Source organism: Lygodium microphyllum, chromosome 1 (genome assembly GCF_053477565.2).
Source record: "Lygodium microphyllum isolate KBCC chromosome 1, Lygodium_microphyllum_v1.1.10, whole genome shotgun sequence".
NCBI classification, from domain to species: Eukaryota; Viridiplantae; Streptophyta; class Polypodiopsida; order Schizaeales; family Lygodiaceae; genus Lygodium; species Lygodium microphyllum.
The window spans coordinates 151,279,265-151,301,739 of record NC_141135.1 but is presented as its reverse complement, the minus strand read 5'-3'; the positions used below and the strand labels follow the sequence as shown (position 1 = coordinate 151,301,739).

The 22,475-nt window shown below is 41.0% G+C and overlaps 1 protein-coding gene across 1 annotated transcript in view; it reads right to left on the bottom strand.

The window, feature by feature from the left end:
* ZDS (zeta-carotene desaturase) overlaps positions 1–8,453 on the bottom strand; it is a 28,606-nt gene extending 20,153 nt beyond the window's left edge. Inside the window, exon 1 of the mRNA XM_087682984.1 lies at positions 7,902–8,453. Within this exon, the coding sequence (XP_087539110.1) occupies positions 7,902–8,115 (214 nt within the window). The 5' untranslated portion in view covers positions 8,116–8,453. The remainder of the gene's footprint in view (positions 1–7,901) is intronic.
* Between the last annotated feature and the right edge of the window lie 14,022 nt (positions 8,454–22,475).

Sequence of the window (22,475 nt, the reverse complement as noted above, 5' to 3'; positions counted from 1 at the left end):
CTCCAACAAAAAGTAAATCAAGGTTCTTGAATGGCCCAGTCACATATTATTTATCTCAGCATCTTTCTTCTTTTTCTCACTACCATATCCCATATCCATATAAATATCTCTATTCTATCAGCTAAAAGTAGCATAATTCCTTGTCAAAACCCCTGAAACCAAGAAAGCAGATGTCACAGCTGTGCTAAATTTTTGAGTACATAAGTGATAGTAGATCTACTGAACATGTGATGACTAACCTAAACAAAGAAAGAGGACTGCATTCATCAAAAATGTAAGGACAAGGGTCCCATACTAAGCAAAGGATATTCCTGAAAGAAAGAGACTCAGAAAACTGCATCTGCAGAAAATGCAAACAGACTACTAATCTGACAAGTCTTGTGACAAAGAGGTTGCTTCACAATGATAAACAAGCAGTGTACCGATCTCTAGCTCGAGAGATTACTGCATTACTGACTGGGTAGTAAGATGAGCACAAAGATCTATCAAGTCAGCCGATCCTCAGCTATGTAAGAACATTTAGTTTTCATGCGGCAGCTTGTTTGACCCTAGTAATATGCACAAGTGTTTGAAAGTGATTATTTGCCTGATTACATCCAATGTGTCATGGTGAGCTGCTCTACGGGATCATGTTGTTACTGTAACAATTGCATTTTGATAGGAGGCTTGAATGATTTTCTACAGAATTTAAGTAGCCTAAGATCTGAATTTCTGAACGCGTGGTGAATGGGCCTGTATGCATGTACTGGATGAAATCATGCTGTTGGAGTCCACATATGCAGGTCCTTAATGTGATCGCTAGTGATTGGCAGCCTAGCCTCAGGCACATGGTTGCACTTCAGCAGGCGTTTCCTGCTCGACCAATGATCTACAGAGCTGACCCTAGTAATATGCACAAGTGTTTGAAAGTGATTATTTGCCTGATTACATCCAATGTGCCATGGTGAGCTGCTCTACGGGATCATGTCGTTACCGTAACAATTGCATTTTGATAGGAGGCTTGAATAATTTTCTACAGAATTTAAGTAGCCTAAGATCTGAATTTCTGAACACGTGGTGAATGGGCCTGTATGCATGTACTGGATGAAATCATGCTGTTGGAGTCCACATATGCAGGTCCTGTGTCATGGTGAGCTGCTCTACAGGATCATGTTGTTACTGTAACAATTGCATTTTGATAGGAGGCTTGAATAATTTTCTACAGAATTTAAGTAGCCTAAGATCTGAATTTCTGAACACGTGGTGAATGGGCCTGTATGCATGTACTGGATGAAATCATGCTGTTGGAGTCCACATATGCAGGTCCTTAATGTGATCGCTAGTGATTGGCAGCCTAGCCTCAGGCACATGGTTGCACTTCAGCAGGCATTTCCTGCTCGACCAATGATCTACAGAGCTGATCTAGAACTAAGCCTTTGTAGCCTCAGCTGTATTCTCTGTACAATCATTGTGTACCAGACACAAGCCACTCTACTACAATGTTTGGAGTGCATTTGCACTCTACTTGAGAGTGCAACTTAACCTAGTTGAAGTACTCCTTTATGACCGTAGTAAGTTACATGCCTTGAGCCATTGTTTCGAATGAGGAGTACAGATTGGTACTCCTAGAAATGAGAAAGCTCATTTAAAATGGTCAGCTAAATGAGAGCAGTATAGACTAGACCATGGTACTCAAATCACAATCAAAAGAGGAACCAATCTCTACTTCCACTTGCCTTTGCATTGCTCCTCCTTTCAATTTTTGTAATCTCCCATGCCGTTAACCTTCTCAACATTATACCATACCGCAAGAGAAACATTCCTCTCCAAATCTGTCACCTGCTCACTAGAAGAACCAATCCAGGCCCTAAACTCCACAAGATAAGCGGGCAAGTCATCTGACTCAGGTACTAGAAAGAAGTCACAAAGGTCCAACTTGAGCAGCAGAATTAGGGCATAAAACAGCTCACCCAGTCTCAGGAGTCATGTGCAATCTTAAGATGCAGTGGCCTGTCAGCTTCAACCTCTCTGTTGCTCCATTTTTCAAGAAGACTTGGGCCCTCACAATTGACTATCTTGGTTCCTGTGTTTTTGCAGCTCAAGGTTGCTTAGCTTTTTGGAGGCACTCTGGCTGCTAACACTTTTCTGATTGAGGCTTTTCCTCCCTTATTTTTGTTGAAAGACTACTGCCTCCCATGTTTTAACTTTTACAACCTCCCAGTGGCTGCCCCTGCTGTGTTGTGTTTAAACCATAGACAAATGCAATGGAAACAGCAACAGAAATGGAAATGGCTAGAAAATGATTGGAAAGTGTAAAACATGTATACTTTGAGTGAGAAATGTGAAATGAAGAACTTTGGGAAGCATGCTAAGATAATTGTTAAAAATAGTGAGAAAAATAGCAAAAACAAGCACCAAGCAAAAGAAGCTCTTGGGTGATACTTAGTTCAAACATTAGAAAATGGGTGAAACAAAAACTCATAGGAAACGGAGTTTCCAAGTACAAAGGCTAGGAAATGGCCATTTCTTGTGACTATCATTTAAACAGCTCATAGAGATGCCGTATTTTCGTGCTGCATAAGTGCTGTTGGTGCAAAATGAGCCTCTGACTGCTACATGTTGCCTCTGCTTCCATTCCATGGCTGCTTTTTGTCCTCTCTTGCTAGAGAGGATGGTGATGATAACTTTGGCTTGACATATGAAGGCAATAAAAGTTGCAAGAGGAGAGAGGAAGAGAGGAGGAAAGAGGACCAAACAGATGTAGCTCAATTGGTTGAGTTGAACACGTGGTGACCAAAAGGTCTTCGGTTCAACTGCTACATTGTACACGGTCATTTAGTATAGTACCGCTAGGGTAGCCACTAGAGTACGAAAAGAAAAAGAGGAGGAAAGAGAGAGACAAACAGAGAAATTCTATCAATTGGTTATCGATTATCTCTTGTTTGTGAACCCTGCAACACTCAATGAGGGACATTAGGAGTTCTGTCCAGTTTTGGTCAATGTCATGCTTTGGTCCACCCACGCTATATTTTGGCCATGTATGCCGATCTAGATCTTTGTGTGATTTGTGCCTGTATTTTAGCAACCTGTCATTAGGGTGACACATTGTGTCATCCACCCTTCCAGCCTTCATTCTCAGCGCTACCCTCAATGCCAATACACATCGTACTTCATGCAGGGGCTGCATCGATATTCAGCTTTCTTCATTGCTTTGCTGAATTTGTGTTCTAATTGCTGTTTAAAGCATTTTGTATGAGCTATCGGAGTGTTTTCTGCATTTATTGTTGCCTTTTCACTCAATCACTGCTCCTTTTTCTGGAGCCTGGCCCTCAGCCTCACTACACCCTAGCATCTGTTTTCTATCCGGAAAAACTGCTGTTCCACTGACAGGTTCAGCCTGTGTTTTCTGCTGCTGCCACCTGCGTTTCAACTGGATTGTAGAGCCACCTTAAGCCAGCCCTAATTTTTTATTTTGGCTGGACAACCACCTATTGCAACATCATCCATAAGTGAATGTATCTATTTTCTGTCCAGGTATGGCATTGTTAGATGAAGAATCTTCTACATCCCGCTGAGAGAGAGAGAGAGAGAGAGAGAGAGAGAGAGAAGACTTTAAGTTTACCTTCAAAGTGCTTGAGACTAATAGTCAAGGATTGGAGCTTCAGAAGATGGGAGGATTGAGCCAACAAGCTAGAGAAGTGTTTTGGGTCCACAACATCCAAATACAAATACGATAACTTCTTAGTCGTAACACAAACCCAGATGCATCATGCTCCCTATCAAGTTTGACTTTCTTTACCTAAATAAACAATTAGAAGGATAAGTGGTCTAATCAAAGATTAGACTAGCATGATTAATAGCACGATCTACTTAAATGGCAGCTTAGTCCACATTTACATGGTAACTGGTAGAGGAGTTTACCTTAATGAAGAATATTAAGAAAAGTGGGGTATTACTTCGAGATTGCATAAGTTGTAGTGGATTGCATCCTCTTTTGCGAAGAATCCAAAAGACATTGTTTCGGGTTGTTAAATTGGAAGTTTTAAGGCTTATTAATTTGGGAAAGAGATGGTTTTCCTAGCCAAAGATAAATTGATTGACGCTTATGGAATAGTCAAAGTAACTATTGGTTGATATCATGAAAAAGAAATGTTTTCCTAGCAGCTGATGGTAGGTTGATTACCTTGGTTGTGTATTTGTACAAAAGTTTTTGTGCCAAATACACAAGTTTTTGTGCCCCTAGAGCTTCCCCAAGGTAAGTGGCGGGAGCCCTTCACCAAGGGGCAAGTTGGACCACACTGGTGTTAGCACTCATGTGTGTCTTGTGTGATCATCTCCTACTTGTGAGCCTCGGTCTAAGTTAGACAAGGACATTAGAAGCTCTGACATTGTCTTTGTTTGTCATTTTATGTGTTTTAGACACTTTAGATGGAGGGCACATTAGTGCATTTATTTTTGTGCAATTTGGCTATTTTTTAGGGGTTTGACCACATTTAGGATTTTCCCTCTTTTTCGCTTATATATATAGGCAACTTGCCCTCCCACTTTCATTATCCATTATCCATCAATGATCCTTTGTGATCAACCAACCCTCCTCATCTCTCATCCCCCTACTAACGTCTGGCATCCACACTACACAAAGCTACGTGTTGGGGCTGACTGTTGCAACCTTGTACTTGCAACCATTACTTTCACATTATTCCTACTCTCTATTGTATTCACTATTTGTCTCCTCTCTATGTTCACTTCCCTCTTTCCATTGCGTGCTCTCACAACTGGAAGCTAGGAGCCGCCCCAAATGCGAGAGGTCTCCATAGGGAAGACATTAGGCTACCTTGGAGAATGTGCGAACAAATATTATTGTTTCGCAATTTTTTTTAAAAAAATGTTTGATATTGTCTTTGTGTTGTGGACTAACTTACGTAAACGAAACCAATGCCCTAAATGAGTAATTGAGAAAGCTACCTTTGTGTGTTGAAACTTAAACATGTTAGGTAATTAGATAATTAAAACATACCATTGAGGAAAGTGGGAGGGTAAAACCCCCGTTGAGTTTATCCTACAGATGTATAGTCTCTTGAGAGTTTTCCTTCAAGGCACTAGAATTAGAAAAAGACCGAATGCGCCAACACACATCACTCCCCCTTATTTCTCACTCACTATGAACCAAGTGCGGTATTGAACTACTTAGGTTTGATTTGACTTGCAAATGCAATGGCTCAAAGACCAACGCTAGATAAGTCGTTAGGTGACCTTAGAATCAAATTAGGAACCCGAATTCAAGTCGATCCTTGTCGCCTACAGTTCGAACCTTCCATTGTGAAGTGGACTCGAGCAAATTTAGGTAACAAAGCCCATATCATTCCAAGGAGTACTAGACGGTGTCGTGTAGGATTATCTCTTGATGGGCTACTAAAATCATGCCACTAAGGGCTTCTCAGTCGAACACATTACAGATGCACACCCTTGGCCCAATGCCCTAGCTGCTTTGGGGTGGGATGTATTGGGATATTATAGGCTGCACTATATTTCTAGTCCCTTTCTCATTCCAATTTTGAGCCTTAGAGAGGATGTTAAGCCAAAAAAGATGCATTACACATTAAATCTTCATTAGCTCATACCAAAACGCATCTTCTTCCCTTTATATTCATGCCAAGTTGCAAGGAGCAATAGAGAGAAGTCTTGCCCACGTTCTCGAGGGAACATGACATGAGGCTAGCCGGAGTATTAGTGACTTCATCAAGGTGAAGACTCTTCAAGGTGGATTGAGACAAAGTAAAGACCTATCCCTAACACGAAAGTTAGGCCAAGTACTAGTTCATGCTTGGGTTCTCATGGCTAGTACTTGTATAAATGTCTATAAAACTACCAATTAAAGATTTGGGAATCTCTTCCACCTTTCTCTCATCCTTTGTTGAGTTGTACATTAAAGTTGCGAGCCTTACATTATGAGATTCATACCCTCTCTCGAGTCATTTGGAGCTTTCATTACAACATTGTCCATTGTTTGCTAGCTCTACTACCTTGATGATCCACATCAACAAGATGGAGAAGCTATAGAGTAAGATTGCCTTTTGTGAGAAGGACATAGGATCAGAGGGTGCAAAGGTCACACAACTTCCTCATATGAGGTTTCTAAACCTAGTTACCTCCATTCACAGTTGGTTGACAAGTTGACATGGGAGGAGGCATGGTTCTCAATGGTGATCCTAGGACGATTATCAAGCCCTTTGCAGAAAGTTATACTATATTTCGGAAAGGAAAGAAAGGAAAGAAACGTAACAAGAAAGAGAGGAATGTTAAGAAACAATAAGAATAAGATTGTATTGTGGCAACTTCAAATCCAAGCTACAACAAGGCCACAACCATAAATGCCAAGCTTGAGGATCATGTAACATCTCTATCATTGTCCTTATCATTAGCATGTTTTCTTGTGTAGTCCTTGTCACTCCTTTTGACAAACCACACAATTGAACTTGAGCTCTTACACAAATTCTTTGGAGAGCATTGACAACTATGATGGCCTTTGCTTACAAGAGTAATGCTTCCGCAAAACCTTTAATATCTATCTTCCTTACCCTTCTTTGATCTTTGTTTGAGGACCCACTAATGGACTACCACTATTGCTCTCATTGTCAGTTGCCAACACAAGATAAACTAAAAGGCTATCCACAAACCCAGACCATCATGGTAGCAAAGAAACATATTTATTTGCTTTCAAAACTTACAAAACATGTCTTAATTTCTTTGCTTAAAAAACGTGGACTATTTTTTGGGACAGTTGAGCAAATTTTTGCCCCCCCTCCCCAAAAAAAAACCTTCCGTTGTTTCGTATGCGCTCTCTTTTGTGATAGGAATGAATCATGATGTTTGAGGTCTAAATCATAGTGTAGCTTGTCCAAAGACTAAATTTTCACATAAGTCAATAATGGATCATGGATGTGTAACATGTTATTCTCTAATTGACTCTAGTTTGTCATGTTTTATCACTTATGCTCAATTGGCCTCTTTTTGTTTTAAAGAGAGTTTTATAGAGGTTTAAAATCTCTTTCCCTAGTTTAAGACTTTTAAAAAAACCTTTATTAAAAAACTTGTGTTTCTTATTTAGACCCGTCCTGAAAGAAACTAAATGAAGCTATGAGCTCCTTGATGCACACACTAGAGAGAGTAATTAGAGTCAGAAGGCCATGGATCCCTCCGTTGCTGCATTCTACTGCTGTGACAACCTGGATATTGGATGATAAGCAACATCCATGTGCTAAAAGCAATGGCTAATCAAGATTGTTTGCAAAAGCAAGGATCGGAAAAGGTATGAGGTCTGGCGACAATGGATCTTATGAGCATATTACTATCAAATGAGGGACAGCTGCGAAACCAGAGCTAGACACCTAACTGTTAGAAGCACAAAGCAAAGGTGGCTAGAGATGCGTGTGGCAGAGGTCATGGTAATGGGTGGGAGAGTGGCACAGCAAAATAAGCATATGCAAGGCTAGAGGTGGCATGTGGGTTACAGCCCTTCACATGTTGGGTCTAGCTTCACTAAAAATGTCGCCTATGACGTGTGTTGCTGGATGGAGACTGGCTGTCGGTAGTTGGTTGAGAAAGATGCTGCCACTCATCAAAGGATTAGGCAACCTGTCTCGGTCAGAAGCAGATTATGAGACAACAGACGGTATAATGGGCCTGATATCCAATAACATCATGTATGGCAGAAGTCCCCGGAGAAACCAATCGACTGCAGAAAACCAAAATACTTTCTTGCTCATTTCTGAAACTCTTGATTTCAAAGAAGGGCCTGACATCCGATAGCATTATGTATGAAAGAAGACCGCAGAGAAATCGATAGACTAACTGATACCAACAAGCACCTATCCTTTCTGACAAAAATTCGATAGATGGTGGAAACTGAAACAAAGAAATACCTTTCTTGCTCATGTCTGAAACTCTTGATTTCAGAGAGCTACGAGCTCCATTGATCGCATGCGTGTGTCTTCCTCCATTTCCGTGTGGCCTCCAATGAGAAGTAGGTACCAATCGTTGGCCCAAAAGGGAGCTGTACAACTGTTCATTCCTGGCAGAGGAGGCTACCAATTCAGGCGAAGAGGAAAGGGAAATGAGTTGGGATAAACCCCCCATTGCTGCTCCCCTTCTCGTCGAAACTGACGACAGAGCAAAAATATTGCACTCTCGTAGGTTTAGCTAACAGGAAACAGACATTCGGCTGGCTCTATGTGTATAGAGAGAGAGAGAGAGAGAGAGAGAGAGAGAGAGAGCGTCGCAGCTATCTAGGCGCCTGAGAGGAGATGACAAGGATGTGGTGTGAGTCATGAGAGCTTTATAGTTTGCTTTTGGCTTCTAGTCATCTCATGAGATGCTCTCTCAAATCTCAAGTGCGTATGCCATTTACTACTACCGGGTATGTAACGTCTCAGAGCAAACACACGCAGGTCAATAAGGATGCTTTTGGCTTCTCCGTCTCATGAGATGCTCTCTCAAGTCTCAACCACTTATGCTATTTAGTACTAACGGCTATTTAAGGGCTTGGACACGCACAGGTCTATGTGTGCAAGTCGGTGTAGCAAGGCTTGATCACCGCACAAAAGATGCCATCATCTAGTCTCGAAACTAAAAAGAAGTGAACAAAAGAGAAAAAACTAGCCATATCTTAGCTAGAGGAGAGCAAATGCATAGAGAGTCTCCATTGCACCAATGTGGTTTTGCCACATAAGCCAAAGTACAGCTAGTTAACGAAGTACCCTCATTTTTTAGGGTACTCCCATGACTCGCTGAAGTTCCATATCAAATCATGTTAGTCATAACTCTACAATCGAATCCTTAAGCACACGACCTTGAACTTCTACTATGTCGATTTTTGTAGATCTACATTATGGTTGCACATGTCCAACCATAATGGTACTGACACGTGTAAGCATTTCATGTGTGTACTTCCAATTGGGGTGATGCCACATCCACACACAAGTGCAAATTTGCGATGGACCCTACACCAAGCATGCAATGACAACTAAGATGAGAGAGATATATAGAGAGAGACTTATGTGGTTCTAATGCCAAATGTCAACTTAGTTGCATTGACTTGCACATGTCCTAGTTGTAACCATCCATTATGGATAACAAGTTTACCGTTGGTGTGCATGGAGTCCATACTGAGGGTTCAAATCCCTTCATTGCTTGCCAGGATGACTTAGCTATCAAGTATGACCTCTAAGCAAATGTGCAATGTCCCGAGGAGGAGTTTGTTCAAGTTGCAACCAATAGGCCTCACATATGGCACGAACAAGAAGCTATATCACAACAAGAGGTAAGTGCTCCCTCTCTTTCTTTCTCATTAGGGTGCTCCATCACAAGCATAATGCTTACTACTTGAAGGTTTATATTTCCCTCTCTATGGTAATGCTACTAATGCCCCTTGGGAAGTGTGGTGTCCCCACTAATGTGATCTCTCTCTCTCTCTCTCTCTCTCTCTCTCTCTCTCTCTCTCTCTCTCTCTCTCTCTCTCTCTCTCTCTCTCTCTCTCTCTCTCTCTCTCTCTCTCTCTCTCTCTCTCTCTCTCTCTCTGTGTGTGTGTGTGTGTGTGTGTGTGTGTGTGTGTGTGTGTGTGTGTGAAATCAACACTATCCCAAAGACCCTACAACCCACCCCCCGTCCCAAAAAAAGCATATCCCCAACCACCCTTAAAGCACCAAACCAAATATACGAGAGAGAGAGAGAGAGAGAGAGAGAGAGAGAGAGAGAGAGAGAGAGAGAGAGAGCACTCATGCCTAGCATTGTCCCAAAAACCCTACAACCCAACACATAGCCCCCCTCCCCCTACCTTTTTTATTTTAAAAAAGTATATGCCTAGCTGAGAGAGAGAGAGAGAGAGAGAGAGAGAGAGAGAGAAAGAGAGAGAGAGAGAGTAGCATTGTCCTAAAAACCCTAAAACCCCCCCCCCACACACACAAAATAAGAAGAATGCTTATCCCTAGCCACCCATAAAGCACCAAGCCATAAAGAGAGAGAGAGAGAGAGAGAGAGAGAGAGAGAGAGCATTCTACCAGTAATGAGATGTGGGTTTGGGGAGGTAAAGGAGGTTTGGAAGATACTTAAGCCACTGACAAAATGATGTACCATATGAGATAGATAAAGGTAAGGAATAGTTTTTGACATAAAAAATAAAGAGCATGATGTCTATGCGAGTAAAAAGTAACATGGAAACTTGTGAACATAAGATAACCCTAAACCTTAGATGTGGTAGCATTTGATTAGATATAAGTTGTCATGAAAATGGTAAATCAAAGTACATATGACAAGTCAAGTTACAAGTCAAGTCAAGTACACATGAAAATGGTGGGCAAGAGTATTCATCCTCTTAGATGGTGGGAGGTTGAGACCTCAAACATGTAATGTTTGTAAAATGGCAAAAAGATGCCTCACATGTTACATCTCTACCTTTTATAATTAACCCTAGCCTACTCTAGACTAAAGTGACATATGCTTTATTACAAGCCATCTCGGCCTAAAAGAGCATTGTCCTCAAAGCTGAAATTACATTGAGTACAGGGATGGAAACAAGTAAGAAGGTAGAGTAGAGGCTGCATAATCCATGATAAACTCCAAAAGCTGGTCTTCATAGGATAGGAGTAACTGTCATGAAACAGAGAGCAGGGCTAAATAGGGTAGCTAAAGTAAAAATGCCCATAACTTCTGGCTGAAGTGTCCAAATTCAGTGTTTGAGGTGTAGATACGAAATACGTAACCCAAAGCATCAACATATGCCCTCAAACCCATATTTTGATTGCGTCATGGCAATTTAATTCATCACAGAATTTCTATACAGCAAGTTGTCTCCTGTTCCAAGACACATGAAATCATCCCAAAATCAACCCGGATCATAAGGAATCCCCAAAAAATGGTTGTCATCCATCAATGCACTGCTAACCTCATCCGAATAAAATGATAAACCATCATCAAAGCTTTCATAAGTGAGGTATTCTGCATAAAAGTTATTATCACCTCCAGGATTAAAAGGATGTGATAAATCCCATCCATAATCCATAGATACGTTCATGTAAATCCCTAGATCATATGGGAATGAAAAATCACCAACATTATCGTCAACACCTCCATAATCCAAGGTATCCCCATAATCATGAAGAAAGCCTCCTGAATCATTATCATAATCAATAGGCTGCTGAAAGTCATCATATATATGAGGTACGAGCTGTTGAAAATCATCATGTAATGATTTCATATCCTCAATGCTTGTTTGGTCAATTGAATCTTCTTCAGCCCTTTCATCTTCAGCATTAGATTCATTGTCATATGCATCATCTTGGTTGACTGCATAGTCCTCTTGATCCTCACTGACATATACATGAGCTGCATCTCTTGGTTCTTCATCTTGGTCACTAAAAACATTTTCTTCTTCTTGTTCTTCTATACATGATTGTTCATCAACTACATGTGTTACATGTATGGCATTTAGAGCAATTTGCCCTTGCTGCCCAATCACATCTTCAGCCTGATTTTCAGCATAGGCATCATCTTCTTGCTGCCCATGACTATCATGTCCTTGCCCCACATATACATCTTCCATTGGGTCTTCCAAGACAAGAGCTGTAGCAAAATGTTTATTCCTGCAATAACCCTCATGATGAGGTGACCAATGCTCATTACACTTGTAGCATATTAGCTGCCTTTGCATTTCCTTTAGTTGTTGATGAGGAATAAGCTTGCTTCTAATGCCATGAGGAGTATGGAACTCAATAACAACTAATACATTAATATGCTTTGCCTTGCATACATTGTCATGCCCAAGAGTGTTCTTCTCATTGCATTTATAACATAGGCCCTTGGAAGTTATGCTGTCCAAGATACAACTTGACAAGTAGATGCCATGTACCCCACTGAAAGAAAATTGACGGACATTTTCCCCATCTATCAAATGATAACCATAACCATGAGCTTGTTGTCCATGGTTAACTGCATAAGGCCGAATTTCTGTAGGAGCATTTGATTGCAGATACTGCCCACTCATTGGATGAAGGCAAGATTGATTTGAATGGAAGCTTTCCCCAAATGGTTGATCATAAACATGACTATGACTAACATGCTGCTGCCCAAAAGAATTAGGGTCTGAATTGGCATAATCATCATGATCATAACCATAAAAAGAATGATGCCTATAAGAACTATGCCCATACATTCCATCTTGTGCTACATATTCATGTCTAATCATGCCACCATAATCGAATCCATAACCATTCATTGGAGTAACAATTGATCCCAACATATGTTGTCCATAGACATTACTTCTACTTGCATTAAAATCTCCACATGCATGAGTTTGATGGTTCCCAACATTGCTACATAAGGTACAAGCACCATGTTGTCCATAAGACCTAAGACATGCATGATTTTCCATGCAACCATCAAAATTTTCATGTCTGTCACCCTTGTAGTACATGTTGTCCATAGTGACCTACTGGTACAAAATCAACTCTATCTTGAAAAATATGAGTTCAAATAAGGTGTATGATAGCTTGACTTGGAGCTTAGGATGTCTAACATCAAGTAGAAATCCTGGTTTGAATTTAGGAATAGCAATTCCTCTCTCTGTTTAAGAATTTCCATAACTGTCCACAGTAGACAGCATCTTGTCCCAAGTACCTAGTTGCATTGTTTTGACCGTAACTTGAGAAATTATTATCGGAATGAGGTGTTTGATAGCTCCACTCGAAGCCCACAATGTCTAATAAACCAGTTGTGTGATTGAAGTATATATTCAGCAAAGCAATGTACTCACTTGGTTAGCAAACCTTGTATTCTTTATCAAAAATTTGTTTGTATAATCCACCTCTCAGATTTGCCTATTTCCCAAAATTCAGTTTGCATATGGATTTGCAACGGTCAAATCTGCATACAGTAGCACCACATAACTGAGGGCATCCCGAAAATTTAGGCATTGGATAATCAATCTGCTAATGCTGTAGTTTGCACTTCTGGCTTGTCTGAAAATCTTTCATCTCTGAATGTTGTCTCACTCTTTCAGAGTCAGCTTCTAGAAATATTCATTCTAGTTCTATTTTTCCCTTTTATTGGAACATCTTCTCCTGCCTCAATCTTAGGCTTTGCTTCCTTTAGCAATTTTGGTATGATTCTGCTTCTGGTACAAATTCAGGGTCTGCCCTTTGCCTTTACAGCAGTAGCAGCTAGCTATGGCAGCTTTTCGAGCTCCTCAACAGCTTTGGTGAACACCAGTGGCTCTTCTTTACTCTCTAACACAATTTTTGGTAACTCAACTAGAGCTGTACTGACATTTCAATCCACCACAGCTCTTCAATTCTAGCAAATTCTTTTCCAGTCGAGAGAAAAGCATGAAAAGGCAGTTTATGCATTAGATGAATTAAAGCTAAATATTTTTGAAGATAACAATGACAAAAACCTACATGCTTCTTGGGCAGTTGGAGGTCATGTTTAATTGCAGAGCAACACTCAATGAGTTACAATTGGTTGGAACATGGTAGTGTCAAGATTGTGGGAGAGAAGGAAGGAGTCTCACTTGTAGCTTTCTTGCTTGCACAATGGGGGAAGACACACAAGGGTGGAGGCTGAAAATTGTTTTTCTCTTCTTAGTTGTGTAAGCCAAAAGAAGTCACATACAAAGAAATAGAAGAACCCTATATATGGGTCTCAAACCAAACTCAACTAACTAAGGTGGCATACTAACTGAGCCACGAACTAGAATAGATAAGGATAGCTATCATGTAGCTATTATTCATGGGCGGTGTACCAACCGCATCTGCAACTGACACGTCGGTGACATAAATGCACAACGGTCACCCTGGCGTATCACGAGTGGAGCTCGATATCTCAACACTCCCCCTCGAGCTCAATCCCAATTCCTGCACACCAAGCAAGTCTCTGAACTTGTGCAGCTTCTCTGCGCCCAATGCCTTCGTGAATATGTCAGCAACCTGATCCTCTGTGCTGACATAAACTAGATCAATAAGACCTAGTAAAACCCTCTCTCGCACATAGTGATAATGCACCTCAATGTGCTTTGTTCTAGCATGATAGACTGGGTTATTTGCCAAGTGTATACTACTCATGTTGTCACAATAAATGACAACTGGCCCATCTGTAGGCTCATGCATATCATAAAGTAGCTTATGCAACCAAGCTACCTCACATGCAGCCATTGCTGCACCCCTGTACTCGACCTCTGTGCTCGACAAGGCAACTGTAGGCTGTTTCTTGCTCCTCCAAGTGACTGCAGCACTCCCAAAAGAGAACACATATCCACTGGTAGATCGTCTATCAGAAATAATACCAGCCCAATCAGCATCAGTGTATCCATGCAACTGTATCTGAACCCCAGTCTCATAAAATAGTCCATACTGCAATGTGGACTTCACATACCTGAGTATGCATCTAGCCGCATCCAAATGTGGTTTCCTTGGAGCCTGCATAAACTGACTTACCAATCCAACAGCATAGCTCAAATCTGGCCTGGTAATAGTCATATAAATCAAACTTCCTACTATGCGTCTGTACATAGTAGGGTCTTCTAGAAGCTCACCTGCATCTGTGCTCAGCTTCACATTCTGCTCCAAAGGAACTGAAATAGGCTTACAGCCTGTCATCCCATATTTGGACAGCATGTCCAATCCATACTGCCTCTGCAAGAGCTGTATCCCACTTGGTGATCTAATCACCTCAATGCCCAAGAAATAACGCAGCTCTCCCAAATCCTTCATCTCAAACTTCTGCTTCAATAGCATTTTCACATGAAGGATATCTTCATCACTGTCACCTGTCATAATCAAATCATCAACATAAATGACAAGTAGCATAATACATTTCTCTGTTTTTCTCACATAAAGTGAGAAATCTGCCTTGGAAATCTGAAAGCCAATAGTGACAAGATACTGTCCTATCTTGTCAGACCATGCTCTAGGTGCTTGCTTCAAGCCATACAAGGCTTTCTTCAACCTGCAAACAAACTCAGGATGAATAGCATGCACATAACCTGGTGGCTGCTCCATATAGACCTCTTCTTGCAAATCACCATGCAAGAAGGCATTCTTTACATTCATCTGATGTAAAGACCATCCCTTTGATGCAGCCATAGCAATGACTGCTCTTACAGTTGCCATCCTTGCAACCGGACTGAATGTTTCTTCATAGTCAATGCCATATGTTTGTGCATACCCCTTGACTACTAATCTTGCCTTGTATCTGTTCACAGAACCATCTGCATTGTGCTTCACCTTATAAACCCACTTACAGCCAATTGCATTCTTACCTTTAGGCAAAGGTACCAATTCCCATGTAGCATTTGCTTCCAAGGCATCCATTTCTTCATCCATGGCTTTCTCCCATTTTTCTTTTCCCATGGCTTGCTCAAAAGAAGTGGGTTCTGGTTCCTGTATCACCTTGACCATATATGCATAGTGAATGGCTGTAAATCCATCATATTTCAGCCTATCCACAGGATACCTAACTCTGGTAGACCTGCGCAAAGTGGGTTCACTCCCAGGTGCCCTCAAAACATCCCTGGTCTTCCTTACTCCAGGTGTAACAATAGAGGGAATACCCAACTCATCATCAATGCTCTGTTCTGAGCCACTGGATTCACCATCCACATAAGAGTGACCTGCATTCACATCAAACATGGGCTGATCAACCTTCTCTTTTCCTTTTCGTGATACCTGCATACCACTATCTGCATTACTTTGAGAAGATTCTCCTGATCTCAATCTGCCTGTCCATGGCGAAGAATGTGAACCATTGCTAGAGGACGCTCCAGGTCCACTAATATTTTGTGACTGCTGCTGTGAATTCTGTGCAGCATTACCATTTTGTGCATCTACATCATCAATCACATTTACTGGTTTATACCAGCTACTCATCTCATCAAAAACAACATCTCTGCTCACTGTAAACTTACGAGTAGAAGGGTTATAGCATCTATACCCTTTTTGCTGCAGAGAGTAACCAATAAAGATGCACTTCTCAGCTTTTGGATCCAACTTGGATCTCAACTCATCTGGCACATGTACATAGGCAATGCAACCAAAAATTTTCAAATGAGAAATATCTGGTTTCCTACCAGTATACCTCTCCTCTGGAGTCATTCCATGTATTGCTGCAGTGGGAGTCCTGTTCATTATGTAGACTACTGTAGCAACTGCTTCAGCCCAATAAAAATCTGGCAGGTTTTTTTCATTGAGCATGGCACGAGACACCTCTCCAATATGTCTGTTTTTTCTTTCTGCAATTCCATTTTGTTGTGGGGTATGACTGCATGAATATTGCTGCTTTATGCCATGCTCCTGCAATAACCTTGCAAACTCATTTGAGAGGTACTCTCCCCCTCCATCTGACCTTAGGCATTTTACTTGCAGACCTGTTTCTTTTTCAACCATAGCTTTAAGAGTTTTGAAATGCCCAAACACTTCACTTTTCTTCTTCATAAAATACACCCAAACTTTTCTGTTATAGTCATCAATAAAACTGACAAAATAATGACAGCCTCCAAGAGATGCAGCTTTAGTAGTCCACACATCAGAGTGGATTAATTCCAATGGCTTCTTACTCTCTTGAACATGTCTAGGAAATGGTTTCCTTGCCTGTTTTCCAAACTGACAGGCTTCACATACCTTATGCATTTCTGCAACCTTGAATTTAGGCAATCCTGCAACAATATTTTGGGTCTGCATTGATTTAAGTCGCTGTACATTAACATGACCAATGCGTTTATGCCAGATATCAATATCTACAACTACACCGGTCCCATGTGCAAACATTGCTGCACTCAATTCAGGCATGTCTGCATCCAATGTAAACATTCTGCCCTTCTTCTTTCCTTTTGCTATCAAGCGACCTTTATTTTTCATATCCTCAACAAAGCATCCATGAGGATTAAATCTGACCTGCAAGCCCTGTTCAACCATTTGACCAACAGAAACTAGATTCTTGGTGATATTCGGGACATGAAATACATCGGACAGGTATTTCTTTTTCCCATCCTGCATAGACAAAGGAAATTTTCCAATCTGCACAATCGGATGTGCAGTATCATCACCAGTCTCCACAAATCCTGGTTTTTCTATTTTCCTTGCATCCTCCATCCATTCTGCATGACCTGTCATGTGGTTTGATGTACCTGAGTCAACATACCACACATCGTTGCTTTCTTCTGCACTTGTCACAGAATTGTTCATGTGCTGCACCATAAACAAATGCTCATTTCTGTCATCACCCTGTCTACTAGAAGATGCATAATTCCCTTGTTGCAGTTTTCCATTCATGATGTCATTCTGCTTTTTATAGCAGTCTTTAGCCATATGACCCATTTTACCACAGTAGTAGCATTCAACATTACTGTTTGCATTTTGACCTCTTTGCCATCCACCACGACCTCTTTGGCTCCCCCTGCCTCTAGAGTTACCACGTCCTCCTCCATAGGACTGGTTTTCTTGAGTTTGCTGCATATTCTGATTTCTACCACGGCCTCCAAATCGGCCTCCTCTACCTCTGCCTCTACCTCTTCCAGCATTTGAGTAGAAGACAGCTTCTTTTGAAGTTCCTCCTGAAGAAGATGCACCACCATTTCTCTGCTCCTCAGAAATTAGAAGAGCAATCAACTCCTCAAAATCAGGAAATCTTTCACGAACTGAAATGGATGTCCGAAACTGTGCATAATCCTTTCCTAGACCATTCAAGGTCACGGAAACTAAATCATCATCTTCCACTGGCGACCCAATGGAAGCAAGTGCATCTGCAATCTTCTTCACCTTCATGTGGTAGTCATTGATGCTCATATTTTCTCTTTGCACATTGTGCAACTCTTGCTTGAGCTGCATTTTCCTGGCTTGTGTATTTGTGCTATACATCTTTGACAGAGTATCCCATGCCTCCTTTGGCGTACTTGCATCTTGAATATGCACAATCATAGAGTCTGAAATGCTGATAGACAGCCAATACATAACTTTCCTGGCTCTCTCATGCCATGCTTTAAATGCCTGCATTTGCTGTTGATTGGGAACATCAGGAAGAACTGGTTCTTCTTCATTTCCTGCAACAAATTCCCAATATCCTTTTCCCATAAGGAAATTCGTCATTCTAAACTTCCATGCTTGAAAGTTGTTCTTGTCAAGCTTTTCAGTGACAATCTGTGAAAGAGAATCAGATGCCATTACAGAAGACTGCAAAAAATTCTGTCACTGCAAAAACCACAGCTTCACCCTCACAAGGGAAAATCTGCAAAACTGGCGAATGTGGTATTTGACCACACAGTCACTTCCTAGTGAAGATTTTGCATCAACAGGCAACAGGGATGATTCTGTAACTCCCAATGTCTCTGCGCACAAGCATACGATGCAATCTCTATGGTAACTTTTCACGGACCTGTAGAACAGTGGTCGCACAGCATAAAACAGGGCCTTTTTCTGAGTGCGTGCAGAAAACTTCCGCCTTCAAAACAGGCCCCGAAATAGCCTAAAAAAAAAAAAAAAACAGGGTCACCGAGAGCTAAAGCTCTCTCCCGCAGCATATACTACCCTCTTGCTTCACCGTGAAGGGCGTCTCAACCTGAGACAATGCACTTCTGCACTTTCCGGCTGTGCTACCTGCAGAGATCTGCTCCCAAAACAGAAAATGAAAGCAACACTGCTCCTCTTACCAGACCACCGCGAGCTTGGCTTGCTTTCTTGAGCTCCTTACCACGAACAAGGCTCTGATACCATGTCAAGATTGTGGGAGAGAAGGAAGGAGTCTCACTTGTAGCTTTCTTGCTTGCACAATGGGGGAAGACACACAAGGGTGGAGGCTGAAAACTGTTTTTCTCTTCTTAGTTGTGTAAGCCAAAAGAAGTCACATACAAAGAAATAGAAGAACCCTATATATGGGTCTCAAACCAAACTCAACTAACTAAGGTGGCATACTAACTGAGCCACGAACTAGAATAGATAAGGATAGCTATCATGTAGCTATTATTCAAGGGCGGTGTACCAACCGCATCTGCAACTGACACGTCGGTGACATAAATGCACAACGGTCACCCTGGCGTATCATGAGTGGAGCTCGATATCTCAACAGGTAGAGTAGTGAGCTCCAAAGCGGCACTTAGAGACTTGCCATCAACTAGCATGTGGTACATTAGTGAGCTACATGTAGCAGCACTCCTTGAATAGGGCAATTAAGAGAGACTATGTATTTCAAACATCCTTTATGGTTCTCTTTATAACAAACAAGCAAATGTTATCTCAAGGTTCCTTGTAGGGAATTAATTATGAAACTAACATTTTCTAAAATAATAAGACAATCATTTATTAGGAATCATGCATTTGATGTGAGGTCATTGTCAAGCTAAACAGACACATTAGATGTTATCTTGAGGTTCCTTGTAGGAAATTAATTATGAAACTAACATTTTCAAAAATAATAGAACAATCACTTATTGGGAAACATGCATTTGATGTGAGGTCATTGTCAAACTAAAAGGACACATTAGTCTACAAGGGGATATGCATTTTCATCACTATGAGCACCATAGTTTTGCTTGTTGCATATTGCTAATGGACAATTGATGTTTTGAACAATCAATGTATTGAGTTGTTAGTATGCTCTTATGATATATTTAGCACCCACCAGATTGGCATTATATTTGTTATTGATTGCGATTGCAGTTGGCATTTAAGCTTTGTAATAATGGTCTTCTTGTTGGTGCAATTGACATCATTTGGTTGCTTCTTGGTTTGCATTCATAGTCACTGTGATGGCTTTATCATCATCCTCTAAGAATGAAGGAGGCAGGTTGTTACAACAATTTATTATGGATGTGTATTGCAATTGTAAGCAATGTAAGCTTGCATGCTATTGTTTGAATCAATGAAATTGTACATAGAAATGAACCAAGGTTTTTGTTGACATGGTGTCTACAAACAATGCACACATCCATGTCTTTTGGACAAATATTGGTAAAAATGATCATTTTACCATCGTCTTTCACAACTAGTCAAAGGTTCATGCACTAATTGTATCAAGATGTTATGATTATTGTGTATGCAAAGGATAAGCATGATTGTTTTATGACTTTAACATGCAATTCCAATTGTCTAGGAGATTCAATAGGCACTCTTGTCTAGGCAAGCAAAAACCATGATTGGCTTAACTTCATTACTCGGATTTTCCTTGTGAAAGGGGGTGAGCAAGAGTGAGAGAGAAGAGCACTAGCAGAAGTAAGAGCAAGAGTTGTGGAGCTGTGAATAAGAGAGATTAAGACCAATATGTGAGAACATCCAATAGTCAAAATGTGTGACCTACCTTCCCTTGTTATTCTACCATAATAAGAATAAGGAATAAATATAACAGTGATGGGTGGCCATCACCTACAATGTACAGGTGTGTGGGCATTGAGTAGAATGTAAATACAAGCGACTAAGCACTAAGTACAAGGTGAATATATGTGGCTAGGCATAGGTGGCCTTTAATCCCCAACAACCTTCCACTAAAAGGGAATGTGCGTGGAGTGAGGAGAAATGTACAATATGTACATATGAGTATAATTGGAATGAGAAAATACATCATATCATCTTACACCCATCAACTTTTTCAGGAAGGCATAGCATTCCACTAAGAGACTTTTAGTAAGTAGACTAGTAGGGTTCTCATATCTAGAGATCTTAGCAAGCTCTATGTGCTTGTCCTTAATCACCTCTTTGATGAAGTGATAACACACCTTGATGTACTTGGTCTTCACACGAAAGCCTTGATTGCGTGCCAAGTGGATGGCACTCATAGGATTCAAATGCAAGGAAGGAGTCATAGAAGTAGCACCAAGGTTGGCAACCAACTTGAGTAACCATAGGGTCTCCTTGCAAGCCTTAGTTGGCTGTAATGTACTCAACCTTGGTAGTAGATAAGACATCACATTTTTGCACCCTATATATCCAAGAAACAATACCTCCAGAAAAGGTGAAGACATAGCCAGAGGTGGCAGACTTCCTACTATCTACATGCCCTACATAATCTAAGTTAGTGTAACCCATGATTCCAGTATCCTAGTTGCCATAACAAAGGCACAATTCTGTAGTGCCCTTAAGATATCTCATGATATCCTTCATGGTGTCCCAACATTAATAGCCAAGTGTTACCATGTAAAAGCCACAACTCCCACTACAAATGCTATATCAGGTATAGTGGCTATCATGGCATACATTAAGCTATCCACTATGAACGCATATGGAATCTTGGCCATCTTGGCCTTCTTATCATCTAATTGGGGAAAATTCTACCTGATTGGCCTTCACATGAGAAGATAAAGGGATAGCACTGGGTTTACCACCTTGCATGTGAAACCACTCAAGTATCCTATGAATGTACTCCTTCTGCAACAAGTAGAGGAGTCCCTTATAGTGATTGTAAATAATATGCATACCAAATATATGAGAAGCATGCCCCATGTCGTTGATCTTAAAGCTTCTCTTGAGCTGAGCCTTTAAAGCATCCAACTCATCATGAGCACTCCCAACAATCAACATATCATCAATATAGAGTACTAGAATAGTAAGGCTACCATCATGGGCTGTCTTCATATAGAGATACAGATCCATAGCATTGCAAGAATAAGACTTTGAATGCATAAATACATCAAACTTATAATACCATGCCTTAGGTGCTTGCTTAAGTCCATAGAGACTCTTCCTCAACTTACACACTAGGTGTTCCATACCCTTTTCCATAAAGCCCTTAGGTGACTGCAAATACATGTCCTCATGCAAGTCCCCATATAGAAAAGCTATCTTAACATCCATTTGATATAAGTCTAGATCTAACTATGTAATCAAGGCCAAAACCAAGAAAAAGGTAGTCTTTTTGACAACAACAGAGATCTCATGAAAGTCGACTCCCTTTTCATGTTTAAAATCCTTTGCCACAACCACCAAATGGGGTTTATATGTCAGGTTAGGATGACCAAGGGTGCTCTTCAGCTTATATAATGACTTGCATGATAGTGCATGTTTTTTGGTAGTTAGGGAAACTAAATCCCACATATGGTTTCTTTGCAATGAGTCAAACTTATATTGCATAGTCCTCTCCACGAAGAACTATTACCTCTATGCAAAGCATCCCCAAAAGTAAGAGGCTTAGTAGAATCTATCATCATGACATAATCCATAAAGAGCTCATAACAATTAGGAGGATGCAAGGCTCTAGTAGAGCGGAGATATGGGTTGCCCAAGCCTCACACTCCCTTCCCTCATACATACCCCCCCTTGATTGAATTCGAGTCCGCTCGAATTGAGTTGGTTCCCTACAAAATGGATCGAGGTTAATCACCCTAAAAAGGAGTATCATGAGGATTCATCAACCATTCGAGTTACCTATGGCACAGAGTTATCTTGAGCCGAGGCAGCGGTTTCTTCGGGCCGTTTGCAATACGTCCCGGGACCCGTTGCGAGATTCCCCATCCACCTAGCGTAGGAAAG